Genomic DNA, 19,090 nt, shown 5'->3' on the forward strand with positions numbered 1-19,090 from the left:
TGTACAAACTGCACTCAATGGTACAACATACCAACTGACAAATTTTAAGGGTCAGATGAACATATCTTGCTCAGTTTTTGGTATCAAAACCTAGTTCTAGTGTCCTACATTAGACACTGTATTATAAAATAAATGTTTACATATTGGAAGTTCAGGTTGGAACCCAATAATCTCATCAAATAAACCAAGTACAATAACCTAAGTTCCTGATGGATCAACCCATGAACAAATTCCTATATAAAACAGATTAAAAATTACAAATCAAATGTTATTAAAGCTCAATGGATGCAAAATCTGCACTAGTTGTCAGCACTCATTTGCTCAATACAACACAGGTGATCATTGGCCTCCACACAACAAAAATGACTCTAAAACAACAATCATTCTGAATGTTGGATATAATCAAAAACTTGATCCATCATGTTGAGTGCTCTCCACCCGCAGCTTCAATTTTCTTCTTCATTTGAAATTAATGTAATTGGTGATCATAGGTCTTCACATATATGAATGGCTCCAGAACAAAAATCTCTGTAGTAGACATAACCCATTACATAGAATGTTTTCCATCCACAGCTTCTTTGAGTTTCCTCCCCAATGCAAATGCCAAAGGAGGAGGAACAGCATTCCCTATCTGCCTATGCTTGCTTTGAATGTTACCAGCAAATTTATAGCTATCGCAGAAACCCTGCAAGCAGACAGAATCTCAAATTTGAAACATTCGTAAACTAGGAACCAATGGGACGTGTAACCTATATATTATCAACACTACTTGTAAAAACAATATATATAAAATATATGTTTTGATAACTAGGATGGAAAAATAAGAAAGATTGTATGACTTACTTGAGACCGAGCACACTCACGAACTGTAAGTATCCTATCTTGGTCAGGGTGAAAGCACATGCCCACCTTACCCATGGGTTGAGGGTCCGTGATGGAAGTAGGGAAATTACCTTCCCAATCCAATCTTCCAAACAATCCTTTCCATTGATTGTGCCTCTTGGCTGTGTTGGGTAGGCACCAGGGTATCAAATCCACGACTTGTCCAGTAGAAAGTTTAACCTTCATTTTCATAAAAGCCTCATTATCTCATCATTTGTTACACGTTAAAGACACATATTAGTTGCCTTAGCAAAGTATAAGAAATAGTGGGCATACCTTTTCTTCTGGGAGATCATGCCAATCAGCGCCTGGCCGCTTTGGAATTCTCTGACATCGGGTAAGATTCAACTCATTCATTTCTTTTGAAATGTGATCAGATAAGACCATCATGTTTCCTCGAATTTGTTTTTGGAACCATGATACAGGATCATTTTCATACTGTAAAGAAACAACTTACTGTAGTATGAGCAGCAAAAACATGGGAGTATGAACAACACATGTGCAGTAATTTAAAATTTCATTTTCAAAAGGAGAAATCTCACCTCCATATCTAATTTAGATGCCCCATTCTCGACCGGTGGGAGATCCCCAATTGTATCCCTCACAGTTATTGCACGGAATGGGGCTCCTCCAGCAGTACTCCGAGCAGCGACATATTGAACATCTCCGGGCAACATAATTTTCAATTGTGGACTTGCGAAGACGTGCATTGGCTCTGGCCATTCAGGCAGTGTTTCTTCAGGGGAGGCTGCCCATATGAATGCTCGTTTCCGGGACTGTGAAACACCATATGCTCCAGCTTCAAGAACTCCAAACCTCACCTTAAAGCAAACACCAATTCAGACAATTACATCAATAACAGATCGGTGGCTGTGCTAAATACATAATTAAATAAATAAATAATTAAAGGCTACCTGATAACCCATTTCAAGGAGTGAAGCCAGAGTTAATCGAAAAGTCTGTCCCTTGTTAAAAGATACAAAGTTCCTCACATTCTCCAGAAGGAAGAACTTTGGCCGAAAGTAATCAGCAAAGGATAAGAAGGCTAAAATCATCTCACATTGGACTCTACTCCATGTGCTTTGATTGAACCTGTTCATTCCTGAGAAACCCTGCAAAGAAACTAGGCCTTAAGTAAACTTTGTAAAAAGTTTGATAAAATGTTATAGAAAATTAGATCCACAAAGCGAAAGGAATTTCATAGGTACAGACCTGACATGGAGGCCCTCCATTGATGAAATCTACTTGACCGGGCATTGGCAAGTTATTGATCTTATCTTCACCAAGTTTTGCAGCTAATTCAGCAGCCTCAGTAGTGGAGATACACTCATCTGCATCCCCACATTTTTCCATAATAGCCCTGTATTACAATCCATTCATGAGTGATATATAAGTAGAGTTATGAGAAATAAATATCATTGTCAAAGCCTTACCAAAAAAGATAAGAGATAAATCAAATTGAAACTAAAAACTAGAAAGACTTTGAAGTTACTAAGTATATGAACCATTTTCTAAAGGACAAGCAACAGATGAATGAAAAATGAAATAATAACTAAAATAGAATTCATATAAAGCAAGCATCCACCTCAAGATCACATTGCAATTATCGACAAACATCAATGTATCTGGATAATTAAGGTTGAAAGCTTCCGCGGCAGGTTCTTCATATTCGATAGCCCACTTAGTAAATGAGGCACCTAAGAAAATCGAAATAAGCAAATGGTCAATATTTTCATTGGATGTTCAAGTGGTCAATTCAATCAAGGACATTCGAAGATTGAATTCAGTGTAGGCAAGACAAGGCAATTTAATTGAGGCACATGCCTTGACTACGCCTCAGTCAAGGTATTACCAAGCATGCGCCTCACTAAAAATGAATTAATTTGTTTAAATAAGACATTAATTTCAGATTTTATTGTATAATCTTTACATACCAAATAAGATTTATTTAGAAAGTTCAATTTTTTTACCATTGAAAATGTTGAATTTTACATTTGCTGATTTTTACTCAACCAAGCCAGTTACGGTTTAGTCAACTTAGGCCTAACATGGATATAGGGCTAGTCTAAGTTAGGGTCCACCTTATTAGGGCCTGGTTAGGGCTCAACAAAGCCTAACCTGAACCCGCCCCTTGATAGTCCTAGTTATTTTTTGTTGTGCTGTAGCAACTACAACAGATGTTGTTGGTCTACTTCTACATTTAATTCTTTTTCTTCCCTTATTCCTCTCTACTATTTCTTTTATTATTGATCGTTCTTCTTCTTAAAGTGTTGAATACTTTAACTTGTTTGTAAGACCTCACGTTTATACATGTTATAATTGTAAAATATCTAAAATCCACATTTCACTATTTAACTTTGTTGTGCCTTACTTTACTTAGGCGTGCGCCTCGCCTTGCACCTCAGGCACTAGGAGGCCTTTGCGTCTTAAGTGAGCATTTTGCCCTTAACTATACTGATTGAATCATGATAACTGTAGAGTAAAAGAGCTCACCAGACTTATGTAATCCCTCAGATAAGCCACCACAACCAGCAAAAATGTCTAGAGTGACCAACCGATTTTCCTGAGATGCATTTTGTTTCTCAATAACATCAGTATCACTTTCTCCTTCTTTGCATTTTCCTTTTTTCTTTCTTGATGCAGCATCATTTACAGCCTTTCCCGTTGAGAACCTTAACTTGACACTAGTCAGTAACTGTCCACAAAACAGCATATACAATCATACATAAAACGATCAGTCTCCAATACAAATCAATTTTCTGTCCAATAAAATGTTTACAGAAAGGAGTTGGCCTAACAAATAATGGAACTATCGTGTGTGCGTGAGCAACTCCAAATTGAACCAAAATTAAATTGGTCTTGAATTAATCAAAATTCAGCTATTTTATACAACAACAAAATTAAAAATACCTGCTTTAGGGATCCTTTGGCCGGGTCATATTGATGTTCACAGAAGAAAATATTTTCAAAGATTGCTGGGCCTTCAAGAGATGGAAGATCATGCTTCTTTCTAATTTCACACTTCCCTTCTATTGTTTCAATAGGCACACTAAGTATTTCCTCACTGTAATAGACCTGAGACACCCACCATTAGAGACTCTTAGAACAACCAAGTCAAGAAGAACTGGGAATGTTTCATTAAGATAATCATCATAAGATTTGTGTGTGTGCGTACACACACATACAATATGCCAACAAGCACGCTCGCTCATACTAACACAAGAATACATGCAAGTGTATTCACATAAAATAGGTTAACAAGCATTCTCACACACTAATAAATACATCCATACACGCGTTCATGTATATTGTATAATCCAATGTAGAGCATGACTAAATTTAATGGAGCATAAATATATGAAACACTTATTAAAATAGCTCTTACTTCTCTAATATCAGAAGTGTATGCCTTTTCAGATGAAATGTCCTGTGGTCTGAAAAATCTCCTCACTTTGACTTCAGTAGATTCTGGGGTAGCCTGTTTGGACTCCTTGGGGATTTCAATGTCCAGCAAATGACATACAACATAAGCTTTCAACCCCACATTTCTCCCAGACTTGAAAGTGTCATGTTTCTCCATATCTGATGTGAATTGATGAGGGCTCACATAGACAAAGTCATTAATATCATACTCAATTCCCTTATAGATAAAACCAGTTTTGGAGGACTTAACTTTGAAGATATCATTCTCCTTCAAAGTTTCCTTTATTTTGCAAGAGTGACAAACCCCATCTCCAAGACCCATAGATAAGGGGAGATTAAAGAAAGCACCTCTCTCAGGCCAATACAAGCTTTTACAATAGTACTCCAAAGGCAATCCCTTCTTTTTCCTCTCCTCTGCTCTTGCCCTTTCAATCTTATCGCTATTGGCATTATCCTTCCTATGCTGATGTCCCCAAGGCATCGACTTGATATCCAAAATCACTGTTTGTTTAACATCTCCCAACTCAAATTCCGTACACTCTTTTGTCAAGAACACCTCCCTCTCATTAGCAGCATTTCCCAAAACAGTTTGAGATCCTCTCTCCATCACCATTCCATGAACCATTTTTTTACCATCTAATTTCTGAAACATGTACTCCACATAATAAATAACAGGCATTTCCTCCATGTCATCAGCCTCCAGTACTACAGCACTCCCCACATTAATCACATCTCCACGCACAATGGCCCGTTTATAAAGTGACTCGCTAGAACATGTTTTGCCTATTGGCTCTCCATCCCATCTAATTTCCTTATTATTAGACTTGGATTTAACTGGTTTTGATGTTGAATGAGGCTTTGAAGTCATCTGTTGAGATAATACCTTCTCCTCTTCAACCTCCTCCTCTTCATTTTCGTCTTGTTCCTCAATCTCTTCATCCTCTTTTACTTCACAACCATCTTTCTCCTTTGTATCTTCGGGTGAGTAATTTGAATAGTAGTCCCCCCAAATTCTGTTGATCAACCTTGTTGTTGTGGCTTGCATTGCCTTTTTTGAAACTAAGGGAGCCATAGTTGCTCTAGGATTCAAATTTGGTTCATTTTTTAGTATCACTTTTTTCTTCATGACCAATTTAGTATGGTGTCTCTCCTCCATTTTATGGGAAAGGCCCGTAATAAAAGCACATTTCCTAATTTTCTCACTAGGAAACTCTGCAAACTGCTGCAATATTATCTGCCCATGTACCACCACATATCTCTCTACAGCTGCCGGATTTGAAGAAATATAAGAAGGATGATTCTTATCAAACTCTGACACTCTCTTTATGACATCTGCAAAAGAAAGCCGAGATGCCCGGCTCTGCTCCTTCAAAAGTGTAATGATACTTATTGCAAGTCTAGCAGTTTTCAGTACCGGTTCATACCATGGAGAATACTGCTTCGATGGCTTCCCAAGCCTATACCTGAAGAAATGAGAAAAATGTTAACCAACCAATTACTCCAAAAGATTGATCTGTTGGAGAGGGGGAGAACTATGAATATAAGAGGGTCACAGGGCTTAACTGGGGTATGACAGACCCGAAAGTGGAGGAAAATATACACACAACACTCCCCCTCACCCATAAGGGTGGAACGAATCGAACTCGTGACCTATACAAACCTAGCTCTAATACAATGTTAGCCAACCAACTACTCCAAAAGACCAGTTTGTTGGAGACAGGAGGAGAACTGTGAATATTCTGGGTCACGGGGCTTAACTGGGGGTGTGACACACACACACAAGAGTGGAGGAAAATATATACTCAACATAAAGAAATATTATAATGCCAATTACATATAGATATGCTACTATTTAACTTCAAACATGATGGTGGAAGCAAATTACCAGGCCATATCTGTTCGGATTGATATAAAGATCATTGATGAACCAAATTCAATCATCCATTCCTTTATTGCGCTCAAATAAATCGGAATCCCATCTTCATCTTGCATTCCCGAAGCACTTGAACACGATTGGATTGGATCACTCTCAAGACAGAATCCACTTCCATCGTCAGCAGTCATGGTCCCGGACCCAAAGATTGTCACGTCAACTTCATCACAAGATTTCATTGGAAGGAGTTCCAATGAAATAAGCCTAGAGTCAGAGTTGTAGAGCGACCAGTTGTGAAGCATGCTTCGAGGAAGGTCATCAGAATCACACATACTAATATCACTGTCGAAGACAAGATACTCGTCTGTCTCTTGGATGGCAGTCTTGTAATATGCAGGTAAAGGATAGTCATTTGCAATTTCATCTTCATTGATCTTGATATAGAACTTGTTGGACGCAGAGGTTGAACGATTATTTCTCTTTTGTTTCATTGAATTCCAATACTCTTCTTCTTGCAACAATCGTGCCAACTTCTGATCTTCATCTTCCTCAGCCATACAAGTGGATAAATCCAATTGATCATATTTCTCTCCCCCATCCTTAATCTTCAAACTTCCACCTGATGATAGCTTTGGTGGTATTTCAAACTCTCCTCTCTTTCTACATTCATTTCTAAGGGCAATAAGTACAGGTAACTCAGAAAATTTCTGATCAGTCGATGTCTCATCCAAACCTATCAGTTGGTTATAGATGAACTCTCCTTGTGAAACAACAAAGTCCTTGGCAGACATCCCACCTGGAAAGCTCTTACTTCCACTCATCGAACGAACAACGCCAGCAAGTAGTTCATCAAGGCCCAAATCAAGGTTTCCTCCAGAGGATTTGGGCAATTTTTTGTAAACCTCAATGCAAGCCCGGGCCTTTTCAAAGAAATGATCGTAGAACTTCTTGTAACTACCTGAAGGTTTGACACAATCATAATCAGCAAATTCAGTCGACACCCAAATTACAGGAGACCCGTCTTCATATCCAGAGATCGCCCACGACTCTATCCGCCCAAACCCTTCACATCTAACACCTTTTTCCTTCTCTTTGTCTGAATTTTCATCCCAAGGTAGAATCATGCCAGAAATAAAGACATCCTCAACTTCCGACATCTCAAAGGGCTGTCGAATTCCATTGTCATCGTGGAAAACAAAATCTGTTAGTCTTCTATACGACCGGGGATCGTCTGGTCCAGAAGTCAGGCGTATGGCACTGATCTCTTCCTCAACCAAATGTTCTTGTTTTGTTTCAACAACAGAGGATTTCTCAGATAAGCGAAATGATTTCTCCTTGAAATCTGAACAGGCAGCAGCTCGCTTTGGCATTTTGCGAGAGCCAATGGGTTCTCCAATGTTCTTGGGCCCACTTTGCTTCTTTTCTTTTGGGTTAGTTGTTGCCACCTCAACAATACCCATTTCATTGGAATCAGAAGTTACAATCTTTCTTTTGTTCCTGGCTTTGGTATTCATTCCTAAACAAGATTAGAGTGCAAGAATCAGATAACCCAGAAAATAAAACAGATGTTGATATCAAACCATGAGAAAACTAATAGAAAAGGAAGGCTATACTAAGGAAACTATGTGATAGAGATAAATGGTTAAAAGGAATATAAACAAGATGAACAATACTGACAAACAAAACAGCAAAATTGCAAACAGAAGGGAAAAAAGATGCAGAAAATGGAAGAACAACCCATACAAGCAGAATCTATGAGGAAAGATGAATATTTGTGCTGGGAAAAAACCCATTACATTTGGTATAATTGAATGATTCAGGAATGATTTTTTTTTAAGAAATTAATTTATGTTTCCTTTTGGGGCAAATTAGCAATCAAAACAGAACATTACACTAAAAGCTACAAACATAATTAGCTTAAAACGTTGATACCTAACCATGAATGTTAGCAGATCCAACTTAACAAACAGAATTTGCAGAAACTATCAAGTAAAGAGATCAGTGCTTCTTTATACAACAGCATATAAATAAACCCTAGTATGGATTTACAATTGGAAACATGTGGAGTGAAATGGAAGCTAAATCTACTTTATATGGTGAATGTGAGAGTGATAGAAAAAGAGGGAGAGATACCTGAGCCGATTCGACCGTTGGGAGCTGTCGATTTCACGGAGGTTGGATTCAAATCCAAGGCAGTTGCGATTTCCATTTTTCGTTGAGGATTCAACTAATATAACAGAAGCAGAAACACTAGAAATTAACTGTGACAGGTTAACTAAAACTACACAGAAACTATAGAGATCCAAAGGACTAGGGATGAGAGAGAGAGAGAGAGAGATTAATACCCTTCATTCATCTCTCTACGTTTTGCTATTTTTCCAAATGAGAAACATTGGCGGGAAAGTATTGGAAGTGTTCGCGCTGCCGCCCAAAATGAAAAGGGCTGGCGGGTTAGTTTTTGAATTCTTTCAGACTTTTAAGTCAAATTTCTTTTGGTTCCAAACAAAATAAAATGAAATGACAATAATACCCTCGATGTCATAATTGATTTTAGGAAAAAATTGTTGACACTCCAGGAAATTCTTTTAGGGCATCATGTTTTTAGGGGCACCTCTAAAAGTTAAAAAAATTGTTTTTTTTTTTGTACTTCATGTGAAAGGGAACCTCTCTTATTACCCTTGAACTAGGGCTGCATCCAGAGTTGGTTGGAGGATAAACTCAGACTCAACCCAAATTGCAAGACTCCCAACCTGAGTTCAACTCATCTCAACCATAGAGCCTGAGTTCATTAACACAACCTTGAGCTTCTAAAATCAAGTTGAGGTTGGGTTAGTTCAAAATAGGTAATTTTGGACGAGTTGAGCTCATTGAACTACCCTAAATTCATTTTGATCAGTAGATAAATTGTATATCTAAACTATAAATATAATATCATATACAAATTCATTAATAAATACAGCCTCCAAGTCCATCCATTAAAGAATATTTAAACGAATCATACTACATGGACGCCGGCATTAATAATAAATAATAAAAAATTTATAATAGAGTATTCCTATAGACAGTGGATCGGGCCCATGTCAAGGCTTTTTCCAATCCATAGACCATAGTCTTGCCCATGGACTATTCTCAGGGCACGTGCAACGCACGCACATCACACACATCAAGTAAGTGAGGGTGCACTCTTACGGGTGGCATTTGAGGAATTAATGCTCGTACTAGGTATCAAATTCACGACCTATGCCCTTTACCGTTTATCAATCCAAAACAAAATTGCCATTGAGCAAAACCCTCGGGGTTATAATATCCAATTGTCCGTAGGCCATATTAATAAGATAGAAGCAATAAACTAAATTGAAAATAAAAATAAAATATCGATGATGTTTCCTTTAACTCCTTAGTCCTTAATGTCATTAATGAAATGACTCTTCGTCTTCAAGAAAACTATAAATACCATGTATGAACACATATAACAATAGAATCAAATTGGAAGAAAGGAACAACAAAAAAAAAAATCTTAGTTGCATAAAAAGAAATAATTAGAAAAAATACTTTAAAAATATATAACTAATATCAAAATATTTATATAGTAACACATAACATTGAGTTCAGGTGAAGTTGGGTTTTTGAACCCTCGACTGAAATTGATGTTTGGTTGAGATGTTCTAACCCAAGCTCAATTCATCTTTTACATAACCCAATCTAGATTCACTCATCAATCGGGTTGAGTTTGAGTCAGCTCACCGAGTTTGCAACCCTACCTTGAACTCCTGCCATCTTCCAACAATTTTGGTGACTCTATCGAATCCGACAATGAAGAGACTTTGACAACTCCATGGAAGATGAAGTAGAAGAGGAAAAAAAAAAGATCGAATAATAATAATAACAATGATAAGACAATGAAGACGAATGAGAGAGGTATCAGAGAAGAAGAAAATGAGAGAGAAAAGAAGCAAAATAACTCATTGTGTAGATAATTATCATCCAACTTTCATAAAGTCATGTCAAGATGTTTCCTTCGACTTGCTTTGAGCCATGTCAAGATAGCATATCCAACATTCCCATAGTCATTTCGAGATAGTCCATCTGACACAAATTATATCTAAAAACAACCCACTGTGACATGAAGGAACCATGTCAACACTATTCTTCCAACATAACCCTTTTGTTAGTAATTCATTATTTTGAAAGGCATTAATGAGGGGTAAAAAGTATGACCTATTAATGCATTCATTGCATCCATTAAAGATGACAAGTATGACATAAATCAGATTTAAAAATATAAATGAAAATTATTTCAAGGATTTGTCACTGAGGACTCACTAATATTTTCTATTTTTCAAAAAATATAGAATTTTCCGATAGGATTCTGGTCACCAGTGTTGTTGCTTGAACTTTCCGGCATGTTGATCCATCAAAAAAGACAACAGAGGTGTAAATGGAGGAGTGTAGAGAGATGGTTAAGTTCATGGAGTTAGGGGTGTCAATGGATAGTCGAAATCCGAATCCGAATCCGAATTCGAATTCGAAAAATCGGATATTATCCAAAATTTTCGGATATCGGATTCGGATTCGGATGTTATTTTAACATTCGAATGAATTTCGGATACGAATTCGGATATTACTAAATCCGATTCGATAATATCCGCTCCGATTATAAATACATGTGTTACGTATTCATGTAACACAACAAAACTTATTTCTATTTATATATTCTCTCATGTATTCAAGTTTCACAACGAAGTATAACTTAAAATGTTTATCTTCTCTACCAAAACGCAGAACCAGTGGGTTTCTGACTTTCGACCGTGGGTTTCGACGGTACAAAGTCCCCGTAGCCACCCTCTTCCCCGGCCGGCGAACACCAAAGTAGGTATCTCTCTTCTCTCTCTCTCTCTCTCTCTCTCTCTCTATCTCAACCAAAGAAGCAAAACCAGGTGGGTTTCGACTTTCGACCGTGGGTTTCGACTGTACAAATTCCCCATAGCCACTCTCTTCCCCGGCCGGCGAACACCAAAGTAGGTATTTCCTCTCTCTCTCAGTAAAACCTTATATTTTATTCGAATTTTTCATTTTTTTTTTTCAAAAATCAAAGTTTTTTTAATTTTAAAATCAATTTTTTTTCAAAAATCAAAGCTTATTTGATTTTAAAACTGAAATACGTTGAAAATTGTTATTTCTGAAATTGAAAAAATTAGGAAAATCAATTTGATTTTTGCCGATTGAAGAGGTTGGTGTACATCGAATCTAATTTTATTAGGGTTTTTATCGAATCGGATATTATCGGATATCCGATATACTTTTCGAATACGAATTCGAATGCTGGTTAACGATATCCGATCGGATTCGAATTCGAATTCGGATATCAATATTTTTTTCGGATTCGAATTCGGATATAGTACTATCCGATCGGATAGCTATCCGTTGACAGCCCTACATGGAGTGCCCTTAAAAACAAAACTTTTTAAATTTTTTATTATTAGAAGTTTGAGTTGCCCTTAATGTTTTTTTGCGCGTCAATAAAAAAGTTCCCTTGATTTTATTAATATAAAATTCAATTTTAATATTCTTTTAGGATGCTATTAATCACTAGTAGGTGGCATGTGCAAATTCATGTATATACAAAAACCAAGATTTATATACATTTATTTTTTATAATTAATTTTAAATTTTAAATAGATAATCTAATTGTATTTAATAGTTTATAATTTAATATATTATATAGGTATTTTTTGTAACGTCAATAAAGTAACTAATGTGGTTGTAGAAGTCTTGCGTTTACAACTAATTAATAAGTTTAAATGTATTGTGAGAATGTGAGGGACATATTTGAAATAAAATTTTGGTGTAAAAAACAATGAAGGCCTAAGCTACCACTTCTCCCATTATTAGATGCCCATGAGTTGATTCTGATTTATTTAGTAAGATATCGAATCACATATTTTTCTTGTTCCAATTATAAAATAAGTGAAATTGATAAAAACCATACATAACCCATTGATTTCAATCTTCGAGTTACCTTAAGCCTAAAAGCAATTCAGTTTCAAGATTTAGGAGGATCAAATCTTGGATCGGTAAATTAACCCGAGTTTTTGGACAATGATACGAAATTATGAATCCATTTAAACCTAAATTGTTAGGATTTATATTGAACCGAATACCCACAGATATCGAACAGGTTCATTGAATCAATTTCGTGAATGGGACTTTAAGACCAATAAAATGCAAAATTGGAAAACTGTTAGTCTCATATCCAAAAAGATGGATGAGATCTACCAAAATTTTGAAAGTTGGGGTAAAACTAATTTGACCCTTAAACCAATTGACAATGCCATTAAATTAGAGGTACAATTGGAAAATTGTCCCCACATGGATACTAATCACGCGTGAAGCCTGTAGAAAGTCTTCGAAACAAGTTAGGTCTTTAAATAACATCAAACACATGAACCTTTCTTTAAATGTAAAGGGCTTTTTTTGTTAACATGTGCCCCAAGGGCAAAATTTTTCTATCAAAAAATGCCCTTAAATGATTATTTTCAAGGTGTATTTAATGCATCTTAACGTATGTTCGTAGAGCACATTTTAACAAAATCAAAATAAAAATGAGTCGCGATCTAGAATGGTGTCCCATTCCTATACACATGAATGATGTCTATGTGGCACGATTGTATAGGAGAATATGCTCGTTGTGCTGCTTGCACAGCTTGGTTAGGAGCCCGAGGTGTTTTGAACTTCAACTGAAGTGTGACACATAGACACCGTTTATAGGAACGGGGCACCATAATGGATCATGAGTCAACTATCATTCTCAACCAAAATAACCAACCAAATAAAATAATGACATTTCCCCCACATTATATATAGTACATGGGCCATTACCATTACTAATTTATAGACAGCTTGCAGACCTTATTTTTTGATGTATTAAATTCAAAACAATGGAAAACGTTCTTATATTATATAATCTCATTTGTGAGTACACATACCAAATTAAGCTCCATAAAAACCTCTCTCCCAACTCCCAACAGATTCTAAGTCCCCCAATTTGAAGATTAAAATATGTCCTCCCCTGCCCCAGCCACCACAACCAAGACCTCAACTTCCAATCCAAAGTTCGACGAGCACCAATGGGTCATCCAAATCAGTCGAAGTCTCAATGAAGAGCTCAAAGATGATAACGATGTCCCCGTCTGCATCTTTAATGTCCCCAAGGCCTTAATGTCCAGCAAACCAGAAGCCTATCATCCTCAACAAGTCAGTCTAGGCCCGTACCATTATTGGCATCCTGAGCTCTACTAGATGGGGGAGATACAAGTTTGACTCAGCCAATAGAACAAAAAAACAATACCTAAGCCTCAAATTCCAACACCTCGTAGAACAATTGCTGGAATTGGAACCAAATATTCGTGCTTGTTACCACAAGTACATTGATCTCAATGGTGAAACACTTGCATGGATGATGGCGGTTGACACGTCTTTCTTACTTGAATTCGTCGAAATCTATGCCATTAGAGAAAGTAAGAACCTAACAAGAATTTCATCTAGGATGTCTTATATTGTCGAGCACGCAGGGGATGAAATCTGCGCAGAACACGATCCCTAGGGACATAGTAATGCTCGAGAATCAAATTCCACTATTTCTCTCGAGGAAGATGTTAGAATTTCAATACTCGTTGTTATAAATAGCAGATGAGATTCTCTATTCAATGTTAATCTGTTTATGTGATGAGCTCTCTCAATTCAAAATGATGGAGGACTATCCAAACATCAATGTCATGAAGCAGGCACATTTGCTAGACTTTCTGTACCACATGATTGTTCCCAAATCGGAATGACCATCCGAGATCGAGTTTGAAGATCAAAATGAACCCATCGACAATGAAGAAGGATCATTTGAGCATTCGGGCCACGTAAAACAGCTCTTTCATGAGGTATGTAATTTGCTATCCAAATTAAATAGAGGATCCATTTGTCATTTAAAACAAGCCTTAGTTTCAAGACCTGTTAATTTGCTTTGGAAAACAACCCATGGATCATATTTTCTTCTCTCAAGATAAAGAAGATATCAAACCAGAAAATGAGAGTTTGAGTTCATCCAACAACATCAACAAACCTACATTAATGGAGGAGATTTCAACCCCTTTGGTCACCCAACTAGCGAGATCTGGTGTTTGATTCTCACCCATTAACGGAGACAGTCACATTTCACCACCCTATATACAGTTAATTTCAACGTTAATACAGAGGTCATACTGAGAAACTTAGTAGCATATGAAGCATCAATTGCAATACACTGACCATTGGTTTTTATGAGGTATACTGAATTGATGAATGGGATCATAGACACTGAAGAGGATGCAAAGTTGCTAAGAGAAAATGGGATTATTTTGAACCATTTGAAGAGTGATGGGGAGGTTGCAAACATGTGGCATGGGATGAGTAAGTCTGTTAGATTGACAAAAGTACCCTTCATAGACAAGGTTATTAAAGATGTGAACAAATACTACAATGGTAGACGGAAGGTTAAAATGGGGAAATTTATGGAGATTTATGTGTTTGCTTCATGGAAGATTCTCACATTTCTAGCAACTATTTTTCTCTTGGTGTTTACAGCTTTACAAGCGCTTTGCTTGGTTTATCATTGTGCTCGTATTCTACACATTCCTGAGTGATTCTGCGTGGTTCATCTCCTTTGTAACTAATGGTCCCATTGTTATCTATGATCAATAGATAAAAAAAGAAACTGTGTTGTAGTGCCTTAAATGTTGGATATGGTGTGATACATGTAACGAGAGGTTGTATGGTTGAAATTTGTTTAGTAGGTGTGATGTGGTAATTTTTATAAGATGGTTTCTTTACTTAAAATAAGGAGTCCTGATAAGTATGACTTGCCAGTAGCATACTCAATCGACTCCCTGATGTGGACAGGTTGTAGTTACAAATACAATCCAAACTCTAAATACTTTTAGTTTGGTTTGCTGTGACTTCTTGTAGTTTGGTAATAATACAATATTCTCATCGAAAGGGAAATACCAACCCAATACCTCTTGCATGATGAGCCTTCAACCAAACCAATTTACGCGTGTTGTGTGTTATCCACAACAGTCGGTCTTCACACCAGATCTAGCAAGTACATCTTTCTCTGCCATGTGATCACTCGATCATATCTTTGTTCACTTGGTTGAACTGTTTTATATTTACTAAATAACTACACATATGTATGCATTTTTCTCAAATTATTCTAATTTTATTTTTATAAAATATTGTACTCACAAAAAACCCATGGTTCATTAACTGAACCAATTTTATTAAAAAATCAGGTCAGACCTCATTGAACAGACGGTTCAATCCGGTTTGATAAAAACCAACCAACTTGGCAAGTTTTCAACTAATCATTGCCCGGTTTCTTAAAATAATTAGGATCCAAAATATAGGCATGTTTTCTCCATAGCATGCAACCCAATGTGTTTAAGAACCAATAAAAGAATGCCACGTAGACACCGTCTGTTGTTATTGGATCGAGACACCCTTCTGGACTGCGAATCTTCTTAAAATAACAATATTTTCCCCACATTATAGCTCATGACCATTACCAATTATTTTATAAACAAAAGCTTGGAATTCTTATCTTTTGATGTATTAAATTCAAAAGCATGCAAAACGTTCTTTTATTATAATCCCATTTGTGAACTACACACCAAATTAAACTCCATAAAAACCTCACTCTCCCAAGTCCCAAACTCTCATCAGATTCAAGTCCCTCCTCTTTGTAGACCAAAACATGTCCTCCCCTGCCCCAATCACCACCACCAAGACTTCAACTTCCAATCCCGGCTTTGACGAACACCAGTGGGTACTCCAAATCAGTCGAAGTCTCAAAGAAGAGATCAAAGATGATTATGATATCCCCGTCTGCATCTTTAATGTCCCCAAGGCCTTAATGTCCTGCAAACCCGAAGCCTATTTTCCTCAACAAGTTGCTCTAGGCCCATACCATTATTGGCATCCCGAGCTCTATGAGATGGGGAGATACAAGCTTGATTCAGCCAAGAGAACACAAAAACAACTCCAAAGCCTCAATTTCCAACACCTCGTCGAACAATTGCTGAAAATGGAACGAAAGATTCGTGCTTGTTACCACAAGTACATTGATCTCAATGGTGAAACGCTTGCTTGGATGATGGCGGTTGACACATCTTTCTTACTTGAATTCCTCGAAATCTATGCTATCAAAGAAAGTAAGAACCTAACAAGAATTTCATCTAGGATGTCTTACATGGTCAAGCACGCGGGGATGAAATCTGTGCAAAACACGATCCTTAGGGACATCATAATGCTTGAGAATCAAATTCCTTTATTTCTATTGAGGAAGATGTTGGAATTCCAATACTCGTCATTAGAAATTGCAGATGAGATTATCAATTCGATGTTAATCGGTTTATATGATGAGCTCTCTCCATTCAAAATGATGGAGGACAACCCGAACATCGATGTCACAAAGCAGGCACATTTGCTGGACTTTTTGTACCACATGATTGTGCCCAAATCAGAAGGACCATCCAAGATTGAGTTTGAAGAACAAACCAAACCCATCGATGACAAAGAAGGATCGTTCACTCATTCGGGCCAAGTAAAACAGTTTCTTCATGAGGTATGGAATTTGCTATCCAAATTAAACAAAGGACCCATTCGACACTTAAAACAAGCCTTGGTTTCTAGACCTGTTAAATTGGTAGCGAAATTGCCTTGGAAAATCCTCACCCGTCTCCCGGGTTTTTCGATTTTAAAACAACCCATAGAAAATATTTTCTTCTCTCAAGATAAAGAAGGTATCAAGCCAGAAAATGGGAGTTCACATTCAACTAACATCAACAAACCTCCATTAATGGAGGAGATTTCGATCCCTTCGGTCATCCAACTAGCGAAATCTGGTGTTCGATTCTTACCCACTAATGGAAACATCACGACCATTAGTTTTGATGAGACTACTATAACACTTTACCTCCCTACCATTAGTTTGGATGTTAATACAGATGTTTTATTGAGAAATTTAGTAGCATATGAAGCATCAATTACATCAGGACCGTTGGTTTTTACGAGGTACACCGAATTGATGAATGGGATCATAGACACTGATGAGGATGCAAAGTTTCTAAGAGAAAAAGGGATTGTTTTGAACCGTTTGAAGAGTGATTGGGAGGTTGCAAACCTGTGGAATGGGATGAGTAAGTCACTTAGATTGACTAAAGTGCCCTTCATGGACAAAGTAATTGAAGATGTGAACAAGTACTATAATTGTAGATGGAAGGTTAAAATGGGGAAATTTCTGATGAATTATGTGTTTGGTTCATGGAAGGTTCTCGCATTTCTAGCATGTATTTTCCTCTTGTTGTTGATGCTTTTGCAATCTTTTTGCTCTGTCTATCGTTGTGGTCGTCTTCTACACATTCCAACTGGTGACATGTGATGATTCTGTGTGGTTCATCTCCTTTTATAAGTAATAGTCCATTGTTCTCCTCCATTTATTATGCCTATTTTGTTGTAATTGATGATCATAATCTGTAAAAAAGAAAAAGAAAGAAATTTTAAGTATGTTGTGGTGCCTTTAATGTTTCATGTTTCCACATGGGCCGGGACATGTGATGATGAAGTTGTATGGTTGAAATTTGTTTAGTGGGTAGTTTAATTAATGAGATGGTTTCTTTACTTCAAATAAATGGTTGATGTTGCTTTTTATTTTAATTATAGATGCTAAGTGGCTCTTTGGCATCAGATATCAACATTGTCATTGTTTATTAATTTCCTTATATATATATATATATATGGCAAATAAAAAAATGGAATGAAGTAAGGTAGTGGGCTTGATTATCTTATGCCAAAACCCTAACCTACCCATCCAACCAATCTAACTATTTGAGTTGTTTAGTCTTAGATCTTGTATATTTAGAGTAGGAGCTTGAGTAGAGCTAGACTAACTAACATAATCACGCTCCCAATCTTGTCCTGATCATTTTGAGTTCAAATTTGTACATGGATACTTAATTATAAATCGAATAGAAGTAAAAAAATAATACACGTAAAATCTTATTACTAGTGGAAGATGTATTCTTTCCTACATTAGTTGTCCCATGACCTCTGTGGTGTTTGACCTTCACCTGTTATATGTGCGAAGCACTTTAATTTACCATCAAGTGTTGTCACAACTATGTATAATATTATGGATAATTAACATTATACATAACAAATTATATAAATCCTAATTAGAAATAAACTTTGATTACTATATAAAAATATATAATAATTTTTCTTCCAATTTTTATGATAAAATAATTTGGTGCATCAATATACGCTATTTGGACAATGTGAGTTTGAAATCAATTTGTATCCTTGAATAAGTTGCGTTAAAGAGTAGATTGTCGGTGAAGACTTCTTAATTGTCAATAAATTTTCTCACATGATTATATATGCCTTGAAGAGAAAAATTGCATCAAATAAAAACAAATTAGTTAGTGATTGTACCGCTGAGGGTTTTCTCAGATTATGTTTAGATACCGTCGAGGATTTTCTTGGATTTTGCTCAGATTATACTTAGATCTTACTTGGTTTTTACTCAAATTTTGCTCAGACCCTCTAAGATTTATGTCGGATTTCAAGTGCACACACTTGCACATTTGTTCTATTAGTCAGGGAGAATTTTCTAAAATTCAAGGATCTGACACCGTCAGTTAGAACTCGCGCTCAAGGACCTGACAACCTTTTTGTTTGAGGAGAGTTTTACCCTCAAAGATGCGAACACCCCAACGAATTGTTAAATCAGGCTGTAAAATGAACTGTCACTAGCTTTGGTATTCGAATATCGTACTATCTACCGAAATAGATTTACTATCTAGTTTGCTTCAATCCTCTGCCAAA

At 36.6% G+C, this 19,090-nt stretch overlaps 1 protein-coding gene and 2 pseudogenes across 2 annotated transcripts; 2 read left to right on the forward strand and 1 right to left on the reverse strand.

Annotated features, from left to right (window-relative positions):
- Positions 1–52: 52 nt before the first annotated feature.
- Positions 53–8,631, reverse strand: LOC147397299 (DNA (cytosine-5)-methyltransferase 1B-like). 2 transcript variants are annotated; one of them, XM_086452846.1, is made up of 13 exons: positions 8,524–8,604; positions 8,312–8,405; positions 6,191–7,694; positions 4,268–5,768; positions 3,793–3,957; positions 3,376–3,577; positions 2,468–2,579; positions 2,095–2,242; positions 1,797–1,994; positions 1,425–1,703; positions 1,159–1,320; positions 844–1,062; positions 53–685 (listed from the first exon to the last, which is right to left on the reverse strand). In XM_086452846.1, exons 2-13 carry the CDS (start codon positions 8,385–8,387, stop codon positions 548–550), a joined length of 4,704 nt encoding a protein of 1,567 aa, XP_086308972.1. In that variant the 5' UTR covers positions 8,388–8,405; positions 8,524–8,604; the 3' UTR covers positions 53–547. The 2 variants fall into 2 exon arrangements, with proteins under 2 accessions (XP_086308972.1, XP_086308971.1); XM_086452845.1 differs by having other exon boundaries at positions 8,312–8,631.
- A 4,606-nt stretch (positions 8,632–13,237) lies between these two features.
- On the forward strand, positions 13,238–14,850 carry LOC147397300 (putative UPF0481 protein At3g02645 pseudogene; annotated as a pseudogene).
- Positions 14,851–15,939: 1,089 nt separating this feature from the next.
- On the forward strand, positions 15,940–17,786 carry LOC147397301 (putative UPF0481 protein At3g02645 pseudogene; annotated as a pseudogene).
- Positions 17,787–19,090: the final 1,304 nt, after the last annotated feature.

This window comes from Akebia trifoliata, chromosome 8, assembly GCF_017979445.1.
Source record: "Akebia trifoliata isolate Shusen 1 chromosome 8, ASM1797944v1, whole genome shotgun sequence".
In the NCBI taxonomy this organism is placed as follows: Eukaryota; Viridiplantae; Streptophyta; class Magnoliopsida; order Ranunculales; family Lardizabalaceae; genus Akebia; species Akebia trifoliata.